This window comes from Argiope bruennichi, chromosome 10 (genome assembly GCF_947563725.1).
Source record: "Argiope bruennichi chromosome 10, qqArgBrue1.1, whole genome shotgun sequence".
Taxonomy (NCBI): domain Eukaryota; kingdom Metazoa; phylum Arthropoda; class Arachnida; order Araneae; family Araneidae; genus Argiope; species Argiope bruennichi.
The window spans coordinates 119,654,396-119,677,919 of record NC_079160.1 but is presented as its reverse complement, the minus strand read 5'-3'; the positions used below and the strand labels follow the sequence as shown (position 1 = coordinate 119,677,919).

Here is a 23,524-nt window from a genome sequence, read left to right as displayed (position 1 = left end):
CTCAACAACAACAATAAAATCTTCATCCTTATGATCAGATCCCTAAACCCAATGAGCAGCACATTAAAGCCCCTCCCTTTAACCTTTTTTACCTCTTTCTGAGAAACAAATGGCGCAGTTTCACTGAGGCTGGCTCTTGCGCCAATAAGCCTCATAAATAACCATTTACTGAGAAACAATAATCCCTCCTCGTTAAAAAATAAATAGTGAACGCTTGTTTTCAAACAAGAAATCTAATTATTGGACAATATTGCAGGTGATGGTTGATTAGATGACACAACAGAAAATTTTCAGAAAAAATTGGAAAATTTTGAAAATAACCTTTCGCCTTCAATATTATATCAGAGCGTATCTTCCGATAGCCCAACCAGGTATCGTTTCACTCGCGAAACTATTTAATGGTTTTAGGAACCAGACTGAACAGAATGATATTTTTTCAATTTAATTTCCTCACGTTTGAGAGGGAGGAATTGAATTATTTTTGTGGAGATTGGAAAGAATGAGCACCTTTATTGCAAATCCTTAACATATAAAGTTATCCTCAATGATATAATTATCCTTGGATCAGTGTTGCCCCTTCAACACGCGTAATTTAAAGGATAGAATCGGAATGGCACCAAAGACAGTAAATACACTCATGTCCAAAATTAAGGTCACAAACATAAAATCTGCAAAAAATGAAAAACTATTCACTATGTTGCCACGAAATTTGGCACACAGGTACATTATAATGGAAGAAAGAACATAGACACATAACAACATGGAAAAGATTTTAATTGGGAATTAAGAAACAGGGTATATCAAAAAGTGTTACATTATGAATCAGAGATAAAGCATTTATCTCGGGAAAAGCCTGTCTAATATGGAGTGTGACCACCTTGCACTGCTATACAGGTTTCACAACGAGCTTTCATACTGTTTATGAGGGTGTAAATAAATTTTGGGGCAACAAAGACCATTCTTCCAAAAGCGCGGCTTTTAATTCTTGGAGGGTATTAGGAGGGGGGTTACGCTGTGCAATGGCTCTTCCAAGACCATCCCAAACATGTTCAATAAGATCCGGGGGATCTCGAGGGCCAGTCCATACGTCGAATATCTTCTTCCTCAAGAAAATCATCAACGATCTGGGTTCTGTGCAGACGCGCGTTATCTTCCATAAACATGAAGTCTGGGCCAAAAGCACACCGGAATAACTTCACATAGGCTTCAAGGATCTCATCCCTATAGCTATGTGCATCGACAGTACCCGCATCGAAGACGTACAGTGGTGTACGATTGCCCAATATTATGCCACCTCAGACAAGAATTCCTCTGCCACCAAATCTGTCGATTTCTTTTACGTAGGAGGGATGATAGCGAGCTCCTCGCTTTCTCCAGATGAAAAGTCGACGATGTCACTCTGTGTGGTAAATCTCGACTCATCGGCACCACAACAACCGGGATTTTCTGTTGGATGCAGTCAAAGTGACACACTCAACTGGTCGCAGGGAATAAAGGGCTCTCTCTGCTAGACATCTCTATACTGTTTGTCTGAAAATTCTTATTCCAGACGCAGCAGCAAGGTCACGAGCGAGATGAGGATGCTCGTTGCTCTGTGACGGCCTTGGCCGGCCTTCCTGGTTACAGTACCACTTGTTTGGAATTGATTCCACAACCTGGATATCACTTTCGGTGCCACTTGTGACTGCCCAGCGTCAAGCTTGACAACGGTTCTCCATCTCAAGGAATCGTCTAAACGATTGTGAGAACTCATTTGCACTGAAAACAGGTTAAATTTTTTGTTTTACTGCAATATTCACAAAATTGCAGGCAAAAGTCCCAGATGCCTAAACGGTCTAATTTCAGTAGTTCCTCAAAAACTAACGCTAAACAGCATTTTTTCCTACAACAAAGGTTAATATCGTGTTTCCGGTCCTTCACAATATATAAAATATAATTTGTTTAAATTTTACTGCAGCCATTTAGAATTACTTTTAAGAACATTTTTGTGACCTTAATTTTGAACATGAGTGCATATACATTTATATGAATAATAAAGATTGAAACAAAATAATAAAAGCGTCAACATTTTATGCCAATTTTGAGTGTTCATTTTAGTTTGTTGTGCAAAATTAGCATTACTAAAAAAACATAATATTATGTAATAGAACCCTCTGATATAATCTTATTAGAAGCTGCTGAAATTTTTACTGAATCTCTCACTACATTGCAAAATCAAACGCTCGGGTGAAATAGTAATAATATGAATGAACGAATTACAATTTTGTGAGATAAGCCAAGGGGAAAAAATTCAATCTTCAGGCTTACTGACAAGAAAAAATGTAGCTCTTCTGATTTTATATTTATAAATAATCTTAAAGGTGTTTTTTTTTGTTTGTTTTTTACTGCTTTTTAAATGTTTACAAGCGTTGACACAGAATATCGTATCAGCATCATTCATTTGAAATGTGTGAAAAACACTTACCTTTGCAGCGCTTTCATCAGCAAAAAATTGTTGCTGTAACAAGTAGCAGAGAACAGCGGCTAGTAGGACGGGCGCCAGGGCAAAATTGAAGGCCAGGAAGAAGAACCGGAAGTCTTCGTAACCCTTCAGCTGAAAAGAGATCTGCTGAAACGATACAGAAGGAAAGTGCGATTAAGAAACAGGTTAAGTCACAGAACACATCCGACATTTTGTCGCTAATTGCTAGTCCGATGCCGGACTTATCGATAGCAATTGAATTGAGCATACAAACTCTATAATCTCAAAAAAGCAATTAGTGATTGTTTTGTTATATAAGAATTGATGTTAACACATATGAAGTGCTAGCATCAACCCTAAACTGGTAAATTGATAGCAGTTGAACAGAACACACTACTTTTGGACAGCACACTTTCGATGCAGAATGGGAGTTGGATAAACAATTAGCACTAAAAATCGGATATGCGCATGGGCTTAAAAGAAATACATTTCATTCAAACTATCTTTATCTGAGAACGAATTAATGATACAGAAATAAAACATCCAAGGCCAGTCTATAGCCATTCGATTAACCATTCCCAAGTAGACCTCAGACCTAATCGCATTCAGAATGCTATCTATTTCCCATTTTGTTCATTGGCATGGTCAGAATTGAGAGATCATGAGTCATCAGTGTCGAAATTCAAATTCGGGACCTTGTTAAATTTCAAGAAAGCAGGATACATTTAAAAGAAATTATTAACCGCACAAAGAGTTTATCAATGTTTGGAATAAAGCATTTAATAATAGATCTCCCTAATGAATGTCACATCCATATATTTTACATGATAATCTAATATATCATCAACAGAACCACAAAGGAAGCGACCCCTTTAGTGCAGCAGTAATACAATGATATATCTTAAGAATCCAGAACTCACAACGCTTCGTAAATTTATGTGGCAAAAATGCGGTTAATACCGTAATGAAAATTTTTAATTATTTCTTACTGGTAAACCCATGAAAAGCGTTCGCACATTCAAACTCACCCGCTAGCAAAAAATAATATTGTTGTTGTTGTTGATATGGTGAAATTAAATACTTAGCGAAATTGATGAACAAAGCAACATACACCACTTTACTGTTGTGAGGATGTTTGCAATACCTATAAAAATATAATACTAGCTATAATCATCCCGAAGTTCGTTTCGTTTACCTCGGTAATTAATACAAAAATATTGTTACACTGTTTACATAGAGATGTCCATAAGTAGAAACAGAATATCAGCTAAGCTTTAAGTGTAGTAGACACAGAATAAGATTAATTAATATAATTTAATTATATTAACCTCCCGTTTAAAGTAACACTAGGGCTATTTTAGGACGGACCTCGTTATTTTGAACCGCGGTCAGATGACGAGGACGACACCTGAGCTGCCCCTCTCCACACCACGCCATACCTGCGGGAGGACGTTTGGTCATAACGTACTACAAACCCGCTTACACGACGGTTCTTCGGTGGAATCGGGTCACGAACCTGAAATCCTCCAGTTCAGAAGCCGAGACCTGACCCCCAGGCCACCGTGGCCCACAGAATAAGAAAAAAATGTATGAGGAAGCTGTGTATTTATGATGCAGACAATGTTTCACTTTTTATCTTTATAAAATCTCAAACGAGAATTGCGTTTTAATGTAAATTGAATATGCTAAGCCAGAAATAAGTTTAAAAAATCTTGCCAAAAGATGTTCCCTTTATTGCTCCTGGTTTTTCATTACTTGAGATTAATGTTGATATCAGAAATAATATTTTGGTATTAACAAAAATATACAAAACTCAATAAATTTAAAGCTATTTTTATGAAGCTAACCATTTAATAAAATATTTACTAACGAAAAAACACACACACACACAATTTATGAGGAAGATACATTGCATTTAGATTGCGCCAATGCTGCGACATGTAAATCATAAACGAAATTTTCCAAACTAGAAATATTCAGTGATCTTTAAGTTCATAGTCCATTAAAATAAAATGGAAAGCTACACACACACTAAAGATGAATTCGGCCTGAAGACTTTATTAAGGATCACATTCAAACAGGGATTCACACCAGGGATTTTTTTTTCTGCGAATGGCCTAACTTAGAAAGTCTTGGAACGAAGGTCAGATTCATCATTTTTTTTTCTTTAGTTTTCCATTTTATTATAGTTTAAAGCATTATAAATTCAAAGCTTATTGAATATTTCTATTTTGGTAATCTTAAATAGAAATACGCTTAATAATCTATACGCTTACTCCTATTCATAGCTGAATCTCAAATAATGATAACCTAATAATAATGATGATAAACCTAATAATATTAATGATTGTCCTTTTAAAACGGGATCATCTTTGATATTCAACAAGAATGTTTGATCAATAATTAAGCGTCTTTTTTAATATTATCATCGGGAATATTCTCCTTTCGACCTTTTTGTATGTAATAGGAGGCAGTTTATACTTATGTTCGGCTTATAAAAAAGGAAATTAAGCCTGTGCTTCTGATATTTTCCGTTCAACCAACTAGGTCCGAAATTCAATTCAGGTCAACAATTTAGGTGCTGAAACCGCATATCAAATTTCATTTATTTTCTTGTATGTCTGATTCATCGAGTTTACAAGCACACAGACAGGCAATCTACTGTTTGACGGTTTCTGCTCAAAACTTGGTATATTATAAATGTAGTGACGAGCGCCATCTACTGGTTGTTAGACGGAGTTGACGCTGGTTAGACGGAGAGCAGATCAGACGGATCTGGACGAGAGTAAAGACGTGGCAGATCAGACGGATCTGGACGAGAGTAAAGACGTGTCAGATCAGACGGATCTGGACGAAAGTAAAGACGAGACGAGACACGACGTATTCGACGAAATCTACTGAATGTTCAATTCTTTTATGTTAATGTATATATATATATCCTAATCGTGCTAAATGTAATTAAATGTGCGTTCTAAAATAGTAGTGATTTCTGAGTCCTACAAATATGGGGGTTCGGCCGGGATATTGATGAAGACCGGCACATAGACGAAAGAAGAGCCAAACAGGAGTGAAATTTGACGTAGAGCAATTTGACGTGCTACAATAAACCTTTTGGATACCAACTCCTTGTGGACTGACGCAGTGTGGATCGACGTTGAAGAAATTGTGAGTACAATTTTGATTTATTCTCAAGTATGGCATTTCTTACACGAGCACGAAAGAGCGACTTACTAACTTTAGTAGACGAATTAGAACTAACGGCACCACAGGATGCCAAAGTGCGACAGTTAGTTACAATGATAACAGAGTCGAAAGACTATGACGAAGAGTTCGTAAAAAATTTACTTTTAACTATCACTCAGGAGCGCGAAAGGGTAGATGCTGAAAAAGCCGAAGCCGAAAAGGCCAAGGCAGAAGCCGAAAAGAATGAGCGTGAATATACTTTGAAAAAGTTAGAACTTGAGTTAAAAAGTAGAGAAAATACTTTAACCGTATCAGATATGCCTAAGACTGATATATTAAAATTGCTAAAGAATTATGATAATAGCGGAGACATAAGTGTTTACCTTTCGTTATTTGAGAAACAAATAAGTAGGGCTAACATTGCAAAAGAAAACTGGATTTCTTATTTACTCGGGTTATTACCATTGGATATAGTCAATTTAATTGCTCGCGAATCTGATCCATCAGCTAATGACTATGATTACATAAAAAAACTGTTGCTTAAAAGATTTAAATTAACTTCCGAGCAACTCAGGCAGAAGTTCTTTACTCACAAACGAGATTCTTCTTCATTATGGCGGGATTTCGGTTTTGAACTGAATAACTTTTTTGAGGAATGGATAAATTGTTTAGAAATAACCGATTTTGAAGATTTAAAGCAGCTAATGGTCGTTGACCAGTTAAAGAGTAAAATACCAAATGACGTACGCGATCATTTTCTCGACGATTTGCCCAAAATAAAGAAAGTAGAAGATTTGGTTAATAAACTGGACGAATATGAAGCTGCACGAAGTCACCTTAAAAAGGAAACAAACAGAAATTGGCGCGTTTCCGAAAACAGAAGTAAATTTGATATCGCAAAAGAAGCTAAAAATTCACCATTGCCGTTCGTTCGTGCTCAAAAGAATTATGCTGATGATAATTACTATAACAAGAGTAATAATAAATGTTTTAATTGTAATGAGACTGGCCATAAATCGATTAATTGCAAGTTTAAAAACAAAGGATTGAAATGTTTTCAATGTGGTAGCTTTGGCCACAAAGCCAATAACTGCCCGCAAAGAGATTTTAAAGTGTCTCTCTCTAATAAAGTGTATATTCGTAACTCTCCAAAAACTGTAAATAAGCTTAGTAAAAATGTTGAAATAAATGGTGTAAATTGTGATGCATTAATTGATACTGGAAGTGATATTACTATGATTAATTATGATTTTTATTTGAAAATTGGTAAACCTAATTTAACAACTGATAATGTTAAATTAGCTGGTATAAGTGGAGATAGCATTACTCCTCTAGGTTTTTTTTATTGTGATATATTAATTGATGAATATGTAATATCAACTAATGTGTATGTGTTAGAAATAATGCCGAACGAAATAATCATTGGCATGGACGTATTAAATAATCTAAGCTTTTCATTCCAAGAAAAACAAATTATCATTCATGGAAAAAAAAGTCCAAATAAATTACACCCGGCTGGTGAGAAGCGAGGTCAAGGCCGCATCACTACGTTCCTCGGAGCTTAAAAGAGACAGTCAGGCACCTATTTTTGCTGAGACTGGCAATAAAATAAATACACATCCTCTCCCATACTTCATTCATTTAGCGGATTCGATAAACTATGATGAAATCGACATGAGTCATGTAAAAAAACCCTTGAGACAGGAAATAAATCGTCTATTAAATAAGTATTCGCCAAACAAAACAAAAAGTACGGAGTTGCAAATGAAAATAATATTGAGCGATGATATTCCGATTAGTCATAACCCTCGAAGGCTACCTTTTAAAGAACAAAAATTCGTTGAAACTCAGATTGATAAATGGTTACAGGAAGGGATAATAAAACCCAGTTGTTCAAATTTTTCTTCGCCCGTGGTTTTGTGCAAGAAGAAGGATGACAGTTATAGGTTATGCATTGATTATCGTAAGCTAAATAAAAAGATGATTAAAGATCGGTACCCTTTACCCCTCATAGAAGATTTGCTCGACAAACTTGAGCAATCAAAAATATTTACTACTCTGGACTTGAAAAACGGATTTTTTCATGTAGACGTAGAGAAAGATAGCACAAAATTTACGTCTTTTGTAACACATCATGGCCAGTGGGAATTTCTTAAAGTACCATTTGGACTTTCCAATAGTCCGAGTGTATTTCAGCGTTATATTAATGTGATATTCAGGAATTTGATGCTAGATGGAACTATACTGATTTATATGGATGACATTATTATTCCATCCAAAACCGAGGAAGAAGGGCTAGAAAAATTACAACGTGTTCTAAAGGTTGCATCAGAGTACAGTTTGGAGTTTAATTTTAAGAAGTGTCAGTTTTTAAAACCACAAATAGAATTTTTAGGCTATAGAATCCAAAACGGAACTATACAGCCCTCTGTATCTAAAACGGTAGCTGTAAAAAAATTTCCACAACCACAAACTGTTAAACAAGTACAAAGCTTTTTAGTCCTTACTAGTTATTTTCGGAAATTCATACACCACTATTCAAAAATCGCAAAACCGCTTAGTGATCTACTAAGAAAAGACATTGCATTTAAGTTTGAATCTGAACAAAAGGAAGCTTTTCAAAAACTCAAAGATATTTTAACTCAGGAGCCAATTTTGCATCTCTATCAACAGGAATCAGTTTTAGAACTCCATACAGATGCTAGCAGTCAGGGATTCGGAGCAGTGCTGCTGCAACAGGGAACCGACAATAAGTTTTATCCTATTCATTATTTTAGTCGAAAAACATCCCCACAACAAGAAAAATATAGTAGCTATGAATTAGAAGTTTTGGCTGTAATCGAAGCGTTAAAAAAATTTAGACATTATTTACTGGGTTCTAAGTTTAAAATTGTGACTGATTGTTCCGCTTTTCAACAAACTATGAGTAAAAGAGATCTTACACCAAAAGTTGCAAGATGGGCTTTACAATTAGAGGAATTTGATTACCAAATTGTTCACAGATCAGGAAAACAAATGGCACACGTAGATTCTCTTAGTCGAAACGCAGTACTTGTTGTTACTCGTTCATATAGTGAAGTGACCACTAAAATAGCCAATGCTCAAAATCAGGACGAATTCCTTAAGAAATTAAAAGCTTTGATAGATAAGCAAGAAGACGGTGAACACATTGTGAGAAATGGAGTTTTATACAAATACGATAATGGTAGAGAATTGCACAAATACGATAATGGTAGAGAATTGCTCATAGTCCCAGAAGCATTACAAAGAGAAATTATTCGAGAAATTCACAATAAAGGACATTACGCTGTGGCTAAGACGGAAGAAATTTTAAAACAGGAATTTTACATACCAAAGTTGAGGTCAAAAATAGAAAGTGTGATTGCCAATTGCGTGGAGTGTATTCTTTGTAATAAGAAACGTGGGAAAGGTGAAGGTTTCCTTAACCCGATCCCAAAAGAAAATTTGCCTTTAAGTACATATCACGTAGATTTCATTGGCCCTATGCCTTCTACAAATAAGAACTATCAGCATATTTTTTCAATAGTCGACGCTTTTACAAAATTTGTCTGGTTGTATCCGGTTAAATCAACATCTACTCAGGATGCAATAACTAAACTTAAGCTTCAACAATCTACTTTTGGAAATCCGACAAGAATAATAACAGACAGAGGTTCAGCTTTTACTTCAAAAGAATTTGAAACATACTGTCAGGATGAAAATATTGAACATTTCAAAATTAGCACTGGAATTCCTCGCGGAAATGGGCAAATTGAAATAATGCATAAAATTTTAATACCCATTCTATCAAAACTCTCAATAACAGACCCTACCAAATGGTATAAACATGTTGCATCAGTGCAAAAAATAATCAATAGTACTGTTTCAAGGAGTACAAAGTTTACCCTGTTTGATCTTTTAACTGGAGTAAAATTAAAAGATACAACTGATTTACATTTAAAGGAAATATTGGAAAAAGAATACACAAAAGCAATGATGGAAGATCGAAATAATATGAGAGAAGAAGCAAGGGAAAACATTTTGAAGATGCAAGAAGAGAATCGGAAAAGTTTCAACAAACGAAGAAAAGTGGCGCGCGTCTACAAACTTGGTGAATTAGTGGCCATACAACGGACGCAGTTTGGAACTGGACTCAAACTAAGACCAAAGTTTCATGGACCATATCGGATTGTTAAGGTTAAACCTAAGGATCGCTATGACGTGGAAAAAGTTGGATGTCATGACGGACCAAATACAACTTCCAGAGCAGCCGATTTCATGAAAGCATGGTCTTCAGACTAAAAGAAAAAAAAATGTTTATTGTTTTATCCAGATACTGTTTTCTTTTTTTTATTCTTTCAGATTTTTCTACTTTAACTTTCGAGGACGAAAGAGACGTCAGGATCGCCGAATGTAGTGACGAGCGCCTGTTGGCGAGCGCCATCTGCTGGTTGTTAGACGGAGTTGACGCTGGTTAGACGGAGAGCAGATCAGACGGATCTGGACGAAAGTAAAGACGTGGCAGATCAGACGGATCTGGACGAGAGTAAAGACGTGTCAGATCAGACGGATCTGGACGAAAGTAAAGACGAGACGAGACACGACGTATTCGACGAAATCTACTGAATGTTCAATTCTTTTATGTTAATGTATATATATATATCCTAATCGTGCTAAATGTAATTAAATGTGCGTTCTAAAATAGTAGTGATTTCTGAGTCCTACATAAATTTGTTGTGAAAACTACAGACTGATGTTGATGAGTTATGTTCAAAAATGCAAATAGATAAAGAATCATAATAAGCTGACAAACTATCCAAGTGTGAGGGATTTGGGTTAAAATTTGATACACATTTACAAGTTTGATGTAAAAGTTAAACACATACTTTCAATTATATCTCGTCTGTTGATAAACTACTGTACGCACATTTATAGATGGATAGGATATAATTTTTTTAATTAATTCCAGTGCGGGAAAAATATTATCAAAACTTTGATATTGAAATTGTAATCGATAACGCAAAATTCGTTTTGTAAACTAAAAGGTGAAAATGCTTAATAATTCGGTGAGAAGAGATTAGCATCCATCAGCATAATTTCTTTATCAAAACTTTCCTTCAGGCCCAATAACGTAAAAGTAAATATTTGGCTATTATCTTTGTCACACCAAATCAAGATAAATTTCGTCAAATTGCGCGTAGATTAGCATCTTATTATGTATGAAACTTACATAACAATTATTTTGTTAAGCTTTAACATATAGAGATGAGTGTAAGAACAGAGTTACTCATAAAATTTAATTAGTTGAACTGAGAGTTAATTAAATTCCAGATATCCAGCATTTCAAAAATTCATCAGAAATTTCCAAACATGAATAATATTGAAAAAGCACACAAAGCGTTTGCGCAGAAATGATGGGGGATGAAATCGAATTTTATAGAACAGTTTTTCAGAATTAATTGGTTCTCCAGTTGTCATAGCAATGTGCTGCAGTGGAAAACCAATGAGAGTCATCATGATTGGTCCATCACTTATGCATGGTTATAATTACCAAACAGCGAGCCAAATTTTCCCTCTATCAATAAACAACACTTATTTGTCATGCCACGTAAAAAAGAACAAAATGCTACGAAAAATGTAGTTCTTTGTCAGATAGTTGTGTTATTCTGTATGAAAGGAAACCAACTGAGTATTAATAAATCTTCATTCCATTCATTATTTTTCCAATGTAAAGCATTGTCCGACAATTGAATAATTATTCAGTGACTTAAATTCTAACTTATGTCACCCAGTAGATTTTAGTTTGGTGAAAAAGAAAATTAGGTCTCATTTCTATACTTTCTGTAGAAAAATGCTATTTCTCTACCTAATATCATTCAGTTGCCAATTTTTTGTTTTTAAAGTAGTTCGAAATTCTGGAACTAGGAGATGCTATAGAGATTTCAAGACATGAATTGCTTACCGCTCGGAGCGTCCTATCTTCCAAATCGTGCACTGTATTGTGGAGGAGTGAGATGTCATCGTCCAGTGCGTCCAGCACACGCGCCATCTGGGCAGCATCCATTCCTGAAATCAGACTCGTCCTATTATTTCTCTCATTCTGATTTGACCTTTGGGATAAATATCTAGGTTTTGCTAGCACGATTTGGACTCCGTTTGGCTACAGAAATGTTAATTTAAACAAATCTTGAAATTTTGAAATGCAGACATATGATAAGAACGATACCCCCCCCCCCACCATTCTCCAATTTTCCATAGAAATATTTGATCCAAGCCAGATTTACAGTCGAAACAGATCTTCATAAACTGCATTCCAGTATATCAGCATCTAATCTTATCTATCACCAGGCCATTTCCTTTAATATAGTGCATTCATAGAGTCACAAAGGAGTTGAAAAGGCAAGACATGCATTGCTAAAATATATCTACGATGTTTTCATTGCATGAAAAAGCATCTCAAAGAGTACAGTCGCGTATTAGAAATAACTAAACAAAAAAGTGGGATTAGGATCACGAAATAAGAGAGCGTTTTAGAATGAAGTTAACATGGACTAATTTAAGATAAAAATTCGAAACTTATATAGGATTTAAATTAAATTAAGATATATCATTTCAATGTCCCTCTCCCTGCAAGACGTGGAACTGCAACCCAAACCCTTGACACATAACTCTACCTAACAGTGGTATCCAAGTATGAGATTAAAAATATATTAAAAGGAATACTTATGCTTCTTTTACGTTTAAATTAATATGAAAATCCAATTCAATAAGAAAATTAAAGACATAAAAATATATAAGAGTTATTCTCGTGGAAAAAATAAAAATACTAATCAAAATAATAATAATAAAATGTATAATGTAAAAAGTATATTTTCTGCAGAAACTGAGCTGATAGTCTTTACTTGGTGAGGATTATCTCTTGAGTAAGCTTGCATATAATGAATTTAATTGTAAAAACTCGGCTCATCAGAATTATCAATTTAGGAATAGAATAGTGGATTGGTAAATTGAACTCATACAATTATAAAATATCAACATAATTATAATTTTATATAAAACATATGAATATGAAAATAATAAACATGAGATTCCAAATACCATCATAATAAATATTAATATTGAAATAAATGGTATAAAAACATTTGTTACACTGCGTAGCTAACTAGCATTTTTAGTGGGTGACTCTCAATGGCTTACAAATTAGAAAATCGAGAAGGAAAATGTAATTCTGGTTCTCTTTCTACTCCCATTCAGGAATATTTTTCTAAAGAGAACAGAATATACGGGATAAAAAGCTTATTGATCGGCAGGTTGACCATATACTCGCATCTCAATAACACTGCTATATTTGAACACGTGTGATGACACCTATCAAGACATCATCATGAAGAAAAATTAAAAAACTAACTCTTATATCCGGAGACAACGGACCAACTAAAATTGGGTTTTATGCGAGAAAAAAATGGGAAATAAAAGCTTTTTTAATTATTATTCATGAATTAATTTTTTCTAGTGGATAATAAGTTCTTAATTTTGACACATATCAGTAATTTTGTTTGTGTTGGTATGAAACTAAACATTTGCGCATGCACATTGAAACAGGAAAATGTTCTCACACAAGAGATAACAGAAGATGATTTAATTATAATCAGAAATGTAAAGAAAAATTCCATTGAGGTATTTACTACTTTATTCTAAATATTACGTGTCATTAACAAGTATTACATTCATAGATTACTATTTTTTTTTTCCCTTCACTAACAAGTCCACTTTAATTTTTAACTGTAGTAATATCAAATTTATTATTAATATTATTTAATATCATTTAACTTAAAACCCTGAGGGTTAGATAAATCTAATTTAGTAGGGTCAGTCAGCTTTTCTGTTCTTAATAGAATTAATGTAAACTTCAAATGAAACACATTTTAATATTAAGAATACATTTTGAATAATAGATCTGATAAAAGATTTTAAAAGTTACAATATTTTAAATATTACTTTAAAAGGATTATTTTATATCATAATTTAAATATGCAATTCAAAATATAATCATGAATGCACTATATAAATCTTAAATTGCTGTAAAGAAATAATGATATTATTTATGAATTCACTTATACTCTTTCATTTAATGAGCCAGGAACGTATGCTAGAGACAGATATTTTTTTGAAAAGTTCTTGAAATTCTTAACTTAATAACTTGTTGAGGAACCACAATAACAGGAAAGCAAAATAATTTTAAGCACCATCACAAAATTATTAATTATTGTGATGAGAACGGAACACATGCTATCAATATCTGGATGGATCATTCGGCATACGGAAGAAGCTTGGGAGTGAATGGAGTCTTTCCAAAATAAAAAGACACAAAAATAGCTATTTCAAAGCACAACGGACTGCGATTAGAACTAATAAAGCAGCGTTCAGACGAGGTCAACTATTGCACGCAATGAAAGGTCACGCCTGCCTCGGGACAATCACGTTACCTCAACGGACAATGGCAAAAGTTGTCTCATTGGGACAACTATTTACCATTGTCCCATTAATTTTTGTAAAGTAGGCTGACTTAATATTGCGCGTAATAGTTGGCCTCGTCTGAACGCTGCTTCAGGCAGAATCACGTTAACCGAATGGGTCAATGGAAAAAGGTTGTCTCACCGAGACAACGATTTACCATTGTCCGATTAGAGTCACATGATTTTTCTGAAATAAACGTAACTTCCTACTGCACGCAATAGTTGACCTCATGTGAACCCTGCTTAACTCTCGGAGGCGACACCTAAGCAGCACACGAGGCGAATTGGATCCGGAGAATCTCCCCAGAAGGACTGCAGAAAGCACTGCTTGAGCTAGGAAGACGCGGCTAATCAGGTATCGGTGTTTCGGCATCGGCGAGTCCTGGAATCAAGCTAAAACGTCTATAAAAATAGTACTGACAGTAAAATTTTTACTACAATTTAATCATCGAAAAATTCCATATATTGTTTTCACACATCATTATTTTAAGTTAAAACTCATGACTAAGTCAATGGCGTCAATAGGGAAAGGGAAGTAAGTCTGAATCGATTAGCCATCATCTTCCCGATACAGTATCTTCCAACAGAGATATGTCCCCCATTGAAGTGGAGGTAACTCGACTCCACAAATTTAATAAACTCAATCGGGAAACGAAAGCTTCCCATAACATATATTCTCTTCCTATAGTACAGAATACTTCAAATATGGTGAACACAAGTTTTCACATTCAATGATTTTTGTATGAGATTCTGATAGGGATTTCTTTGATACATGTAGATTTAGGAAAGAGAATCATAGGTATCTTTGAGTGAAATGCATATTTGTTATCCCTATCTTATGCCTTATTTGTTATCTCTTTACTCATGGCGTTGAGGAAAAAAGGAGTCAGCAGTTTTTTTAGAGGGCGTGTTAAAAATAACTAAACAGAAAAGTAGAATTTGGATCAGAAAATAAGAAAATATTTTAGAATGTAATTAACATAGACTAAATTAAGATAAAGATTAGAAAATTAATTAGGATTTAAATTAAACTTAGAAGATATATAAAATTAATTTAAATCCTGATTAATTTTCTAATATTTATCTTATATATATATATATATTTAAGCATTAAAATACTTGTTTATAACTGAGAAATAAATAAGTAAAGAAAGGAAAAAAAAAACCCCATTATTAAAGCCTTTTTTTAAATTAAATATTTTAATGACCTGACGATACAATAATATTGTTATGTGTTTATTAATATTAATCATATCTAATGTAACTTAAGGTGAGAAAAAAAAAGAAAAAATTTTCAAAATTGAAATAATAACTGAATTTTTATTCATTTCATTGGACAACGCTTGTTTTCTCAAACAGGAAAATAGTATATATATATATATATATATATATGTGTGTGTGTGTGTGTGTGTTTAAATTTTAAGCAGCACATACAAAAGGGATAGAAAAACTGGAAGATAATGCTGAAGTCGGTGTCGGTATCTACAGTTTCTTTGAAATTAATGTGGATAATAATTAGGGGAGAATTCACACAGCAATATTTATTTCTAGTTTCTCCATTAGATAGAGGAGAAACTATAAACTCTTGCTTTATCCTAATTGTTTAAACAGCTACAATATTGTTTGTGTTTAACACAGAAACCCTTAATTTTATGCCTCAGGAGTAAATACAAATTCTTAATTTTTTTTCAATGATTTTTTTGTCTTATTATTTGTAAAACAAAAATATTTTTAACATGTAGCAAACTCAAAGATATATTGTTTGTAACATAACAATCAAATTAAGTGGTAATTTAACTTATAGTTTACGAAAAAAAATTACTAATTTTAAATGTAGTATACTTCATGTGATACAAATTTAAAAAAAAATTCTGCAGCGGGAGGTATGAAGCAACATCAATTAAGGTGGAATGAGACATCCCTATTATATTTCAATACATTTTATAAAATATGCTAAAAATTCAAATTTTTCATTTTTTAAAAATATTATTAAGAAAATATTATAATTTTTGGAGTTTTATAATACAATAGCAAGTTAATGATTTTTAGTTTATATAAATTATTAAATGAATTTAAGTTAGTATAAATTATTAGGTCATATAAGAGATATATATATATATAAATAACATAAAGAAATAATGCACAGCAAACAAAGGGGCTTCCCTTAACAAAAACAAAAAGCATAAAACCAAATTCCATTCTTTTTCAAAAAATTCCTTTAAAAACACAAGTGACTCTAAACATGTTCTGTTCTTTATTTTTGTTAATATCTGTGTCGTAAAATAGGAATACATATTGTAAATCATTATGCATTGTTACATATTTAAGGAAAAGTATCCAGAAAGAGAAAAATATAATACATTGCAATCAGTGGGAATGGTTGTAAAAGAAAAGAAAATTTTTCACAATGTGACAACACTAATGAAGGTTTCAAAATCAGCTTTCGTTTGATATGTTTAAAATCATAAATCATTGAATGAAAAGAACATCAAAACACAATACTTATTAAATTTAATATTCTTAAACTTTGTTCTATTCCTCTCTCATGTAAGAGAAGTCTGGCTTGCCACTCAAATAAATAAATTAAAAAAAATGCTGTATTTTAGTTGTATGTGTATGCGACATAAGAAGAAATGCACAAATAATACTTAAATGCTAGTTATAATGGAATAATAATACTCCATACTTTTTACGAGTGAAATATGAAAGGAAATTAAGCAAAGATTTTACATTACTCAAAATAATAGTAGATTAAATTAATGTTTATATTTTTATATCGCAAAAAGCAATTTCTCTTCACTTATTTTCTAGAATTTAGTAAGACAAAATTTACATATTTAGGAGGTGGAGGCGATATATTGATCACCTCTCATATTCTCAAATTGTAAGTCATACAAAATTAAGGACTTAAATGAAATAAAACACAAAATAACATTTTTGCTATTAAGATACAAACCATTTAATAATTACTTAACAAAAAACATTACAAAAATAAATTCATTATTTTTATTTTCCACTTTTTTCTTTTGCCAGTTTATATATTTGGGCATCAATTTCTGCAAATTTTTCAGTCATCAGCTTTTTCACATAAAACTGCATTGTTCTTCAATAAATATTGATTTAAACAAGATGCAGATAGAAAAACAGATAATTTTTTGGATATCCTTTGAAATATTTCTTTTAAAGTATTCTTCAGAGATATAAAACACTCTACTAAGTTTTCTTTTTACAGCTTCAGTCCACTAGAAATCAAGTAGCTAGTATTTAATTTCTCCATTTTTTCTCTGTCTTAGATTTTAGAATCCTTAAGTTCTATAAAAATTAATGCCATGTTTTACTTCTTCGATTATGTTTCTTTTGACAGTATTTTTCATTAACTGTTTAATAATGAAAAGATTTTCATATAAGTAAGGCACCATTGGTTCATAAGTCTGAATTTTTTAAAGAAATGGCTAAAGAATTTCATCTACATAATAAAAGAAGCTAATTTTAATTTATCCTGATAAGTATTTACAATATTATCACTTGCAACAGATTCAAGTAGTTTCTTTTTACTTAAATATGTGTATTTCTTTATGTTAACAAAAACTTTAAGAGCATCTAGTTTTGTTACCCAGTAGATAGTATAAAATTTAATGTAAATTCAGAACCTGTCATTTCCAGGAATGTTCCATGCATTATATGTAGTCCATAACCTAGTTCTAAAATTTTACTGTCATTTTTCAAAAAAAAAAAAAAAAAAAAAAAAAAAAAAAATTGTTCTTTGACATGTTTTAAAAAATTTTAATTTACATTTCGTCCATCCACGCTAATTTCTAAAAGTAACTGTTGTATATCCAAACTTGATACAACTTCTTTAAAATTCTTCACCAGTCAAAAATACTGAATTTCAATATCTTCTGGAGATTCTATTGGTCGATTCAAATGAGTATTTTACAATAAGATTAATTTAGCATTTTCCTGAAATGTGGTGCAAAGCTTCATCAAAGCATATTATAGATTTTTATTATTATTATTTAAAGATTTCTTTAGAGGCTGTTGAAAAAATAAAGTAATATGTAGCAAAGTTTAATATATAGCAAAAAAATGTATGACATTTTTGTACAATCTAATGCAATTTTTTTTGGCTATTTCACTATCAGTGAATATATATGAAATATTTCCAATATATTTTAAATGCCTTAAAGGGCAAACATAATACAACAAGTTTCAATAACCATAAAAGTTCAGCTTTAGATTATTCTTCTTGAACTAAAAAGTTTGAATTCAGTTTATTTTTGGATATCAAATTTGATGTTTTCTGACTTGACTTGATGTGTCCTCCTTTATTCCTTTTAGATACAAAGTTCTATACCAATGATGATTTTTATTTTTTGAATTGGTACGTTGTTTTCCTCTTTTGGCATGACTGGCAGGTGCCTTTTCCCCCATATTACTTAAGCTTATTATCTTTTTACAAAGAGAACAGCAAATAGATTTTGTGGAGCTTCTCTAACATATTCAGCAAAGTCAGGATTGATTTTTTTCTTTTTTTTCTTGCATCTAATATGTATTAAATATGGATTTTGTGCAGCATATTCTTTAAAAAAAAAAAAATCTAATCTCACTCTGAATAAGCGCACAATTTCTCAAATAATAAACAAACCATTCAATATATTCATAGCTGAGGCACTAAATACCACCATGAAGCTTCAGATTAAATATTGCTATCCCTACCAGAAGAATTTGTTCTATTGTCTCACACAGCACAACAACCTCTTAAATTGAAATTGAACTGATCCATATAGAAAAAAAGTGATGCAAGTTGGAAAAGAGTGTTCTCAAGATTACACAGCTATGAATGATGTTGTTTCATTTTTGAAGTCTTGGCTACAATCTTTTATTTTTGCAATATTTAAAGAGATTTGTATTTTTAAAGATAAAATTAGATAAAAAAAAATCCTGTACTTTCCAGTTTTTATAGAAATTTTCAAATTTCCTAGCATTTTTTCTGTTCTATAAATGATTTTTAAATTCCCTGTATTTTCAAAGTTTTTCCCAGTTCATTCGGTGTCATGGTAACCTGGAGGTGTATAGTAAAATATGTTACAATTTTGAACCATGCAAATAAAAGCTATTTGTTTGTATTTAGTTTTTGTATTTAAAAAAAAAAATCAATTAGAGAACATACTATCCGATTCTTAGAATCTGCACTCTTTATATGTCTAAACTAGAGAAGTAAAAAAATTCTATTAAATATGTCCCACTCCTCCCGATTCTCCCCGTAAACTTGTACAACTTTCAAATTTCTCATAACTTATCTGAGAAACAAAATATCAAAACAAAATGTTATAAAAAGCAACAAAATGTTTTATATATTGAATGCGTATGAAATGAGTAAATATGTATTATATATACAAGAAATATTTAATATATGAGTTGATCATTAATGATTGCCATATTTTACACATATATAAAGTAAATCAAACTACATTTCTATGATAAAAATAGCATTATTTTTATGCTATCAAATGAATTTTCTTCATGGAATAAAGCATGATATTTATAGTTGAATTAATATATTATGAAATGAGTTTATCAATAATGGATATTTGATTACATAAAGTTGTGAATTCTCCATCTTTCGATTCTGAATTTTAAGTTGGATAAAGGTAACTGTAACCTCCAAAATATAAATTAACTAACTGAAAAAGAAATAAAACAAATATAAGCAAAATTCTTTAAAAAGTAAGTTTTCTCAAATCTTTCAAATTATTAGTTAAATATTTTATACAATATTCAAATTTAATCTTAAATTTGAAACTTGGCTAGCACTGAGATATTGCAGTTTTCAAAGCATAAAATAATTACAGAAAAGGTATTCCACTTATGCTTATTTACATAAGCTTCGATAAACAACAAGATTTTAAGAATCAATCAAGCTACCAACTAAAAAATATTGAAATCAAATTATATTTAGAATAAAATATTCAATGTCTTATTTTAAGGAACACAAAGGATATTTTTTTAAACATCATTATGCTATATATATATATATATTTTATATTATAGCACATTTTACTGAAATAGTTTTGTACCAATTTAGACCTAACTTTCTTGCATAATTTAAACAACATTCACTAAATGAACTTCTTAATAAATCATGTCCTATAAATTTCACATTCCTATTGTCTTTAACCAGTTTGAATTGTGTAATGTGATTAGAAAGCAGAATTACCAGAAAACTTTTTGTCACATTGATATTTCTTTTTTAATTTGCTCTTTCTAAAATGAATCATTTTATATCTTAACAATGTTGAAGACTTAGAAATTGGACTACATTCATATATCCCAGGTCCATTCTCCTGAAACTTAATGTGTTTTATAAATGAACCTATCTGATTAAAGCACTTTTTACAAATCAGACACTTGCTCAGTTTTTCCCCTGTATGGATCATATAATGGTGCATGATGGATGAATTTTCATAAAAAAATGTTGCCACATTGATTGCATTCATGAATTTCAGCATTTTTGCAATGAGTACTATTATGCTTGCACAGCCCAGTAGCATATCTGAATTCTTTTCAACATTCAGAATATTTTTACAATTTGATGGGAGAAGATATAAAAGTTTTGTGAATTTTAACATGTTTTACAAGTTAACTTGTTTTATTAAACTGTTTCCTACAAGTTTTACATTAGAATTATTTGTTTGTTTTTACCTATATAGATCATATAATGTTATTTGAGGTAAAACAGAAAACTTCTTGTCACATTTATGAACTTTGACAATCCTACAATAAGTAGTTTCATGTCTCAATAACGAAAAAGAACTTTTTACTCTTTCCCATGTTCAGGACATTTCTGTATTTGGATGGGAGAAAATACTCAAACCTTATGAGTCCTTTTAGTATGTTTTACAAGCGTACTTTTTAGATGAAAACACTTTTTACAAATCTCGCATTCATATGGTTTTTCTCCTGTATGGATCCTATAATGGTATTTAAGGGATGAAATATCAAAAAACCTCTTGCCACACTGATCACATTCATGAATTCTGGCATTTTCACGATGTGCCCTTTTATGTTTGAACAGTCCAGAAGAACTTTTAAACTCTTTTCCACATTCAGAACATTTTTGTATCGGAGCATCAAAGGATAATCCAGGTTCATGAATCATACCATGTCTTACAAGCGTACTCTTTTTATTAAATCGTTTTCCACAAATTTCACATTCAAACAATGTTTCCCCTGTATGGCTCATATAATGCTGTTTGAGAGTTGACTTAGTAGTAAACTTTTTGCCACATAGATCACATTTATGAACTTTGACATCTACAAAATGAGTTCTTTTATGCTTTGACATTGCCGAATGAGTTTTGAACTCTTTCCCACATTCAGGACATTTTGAAAGCTGGACAGGAGGTGGTATTCCAGTCATATGAGTGTTAGCATGTTTTAGAAGTGCACTCTTTTTATTAAATCGATTCCCACAAATTTCACATTCAAAGGGTTTTTCTCCCGTATGGATCAAATAATGATGTGTGAGGCATGATTTTAAAGAAAAAATTTTGCCACAATGATCGCACTTGTGGATTTCAGCATTTCCATGAATGCTTCTATGTCTGCGCAATGCAGTTAAATATTTGAATTCTTTTCCACACTCAGAACATTTCTGAATCTGAATGGGAGAAGATATCCCTGTTTCATGCATTTCAGTATGTTTTACAAATGTGTTTTGCATGGTAAAGTCAATTGTTAAAACACCTTCTAAAAAATTTCTTCATATGGCTTTTCATCCATATGAATCCTTTAATACTTCATGAAAAAACAACAATATTTAACAGATTTTACTGTGAAATTTTTTCATGTTTTAATTGCTTTTTTGAATAGATATATCATAAATGCCACCAGTTATTTTAATGTATATTCCCTCCAGTGGCTTTTCATCCGTATGAATCCTTTAATACTTCATGAAAAAACAACAATATTTAACAGATTTTACTGTGAATTTTTTTTATGTTTTTAATTGCTTTTTTGAATAGATATAGCATAAATGCCACCAGTTACTTTAATGCACATTCCCTCCATTTGAAACCACAGGAAGAAAGGAATGGAGGTTTGTTTTCCGGCATGTGCTCCTGAACGAGTTCTTAGCTTGTGCCGGGTTAACAAAAACAAAACATAGAAACCACGATTCATCCATTAAAAAAATAACACAAACTTTAGGTTGAAATGGTTCCAGTTAAGGTACAACAGACTGGTGCCAAACACCTAAATTATTTTTACATATATAGTTACTAATATATAGTTGACAAACGTTTCAACAACTTTTAATTACACGAAATGAAATTTAGAACTGTCATTGTGCTTCAAAAAAACTCACACGTCTGTGACTTGATTTAATATGGACAAATAGTGAACATAGTTTTGATTCCGATTGGAATCATGTGATCTAGGAACATTTTATTATTGATATGTGAGAATACTAAACTTATAAGTTTAGAAATTGAATAAAAATCATAATTTAAAAATAAAAACATACTTTTTGTTTTAACAATTTTTTATTAAAAGCTTAATGTATAATGTCACACATATTGTAAAATAATACTGAAATTTTGAATGAAATTGAATGTTATTGTTGAAACTAGAATGTAAATTCTGGATTTGACAACGTTGAGGACTCAAATTCTGTATACATTTATGATATTGTTGCCGGCGTCTTGACATAGGGGTAGCGCGTCTTCCTCGTGATCTGGGCGTCCTGAGTTCGAGTCCCGTTTCGGGCATGGTTGTTCTGTGTTCTATCTGTGAGGTGTGTGAATGTGCCCCCCCCCCTGTAAAACGGGGTTGTGCAAGCGAATGTGTGTGAGTTTCATCTTCATATGAGCTAGAAGTCAGACTTCTGCCCTTGGGTGCTCAGGGGTGTTTACCCTCAGAAGCTACTGCAACCCCCTTCCGTGGTAACGCGGACACGACATCATCATCATTTATGATGAGTTTATTGCATTATGCACTTTACATGAAGTGAACCAACCAAAATGCATTCATAGATATCCTAAAATGGAAAATAATTCGATTTTTAATAAGCTGTCTTTTTAATTATTTGAAGAAAAAAATTTTTGTTAGAAAATAGCAATAAATTAAAGAAAGATTTTTTTTATAATGATGAAAGAAAACTAAAAAGAATAAAAGAAAAGAGAATTAACTATGTACTGATGAAAAAAAAAAAAAATTTGCTTGTGAAAACTCTCCATTCCAATTTTTACCAGGTATAAAACATAACAAATGTTCTATGCTTAAACAAACTATCAAGACATGTGATGAGCAATCCTCGTTTTACTAGCGTTAGACAATTAATAGCGTTAGACTTATGATGATTATT

At 31.9% G+C, this 23,524-nt stretch overlaps 1 protein-coding gene across 1 annotated transcript in view; it reads right to left on the bottom strand.

Moving 5' to 3' along the window:
* Positions 1 to 22,550, bottom strand: part of LOC129989267 (uncharacterized) — a 28,825-nt gene extending 6,275 nt beyond the window's left edge. The window contains exons 1-3 of the mRNA XM_056097673.1: positions 22,526 to 22,550; positions 11,607 to 11,710; positions 2,465 to 2,605 (exon numbers count right to left, since the gene is read on the bottom strand). Of these exons, the coding sequence (XP_055953648.1) occupies positions 2,465 to 2,605; positions 11,607 to 11,708 (243 nt within the window). The 5' untranslated portion in view covers positions 11,709 to 11,710; positions 22,526 to 22,550. The remainder of the gene's footprint in view (positions 1 to 2,464; positions 2,606 to 11,606; positions 11,711 to 22,525) is intronic.
* Between the last annotated feature and the right edge of the window lie 974 nt (positions 22,551 to 23,524).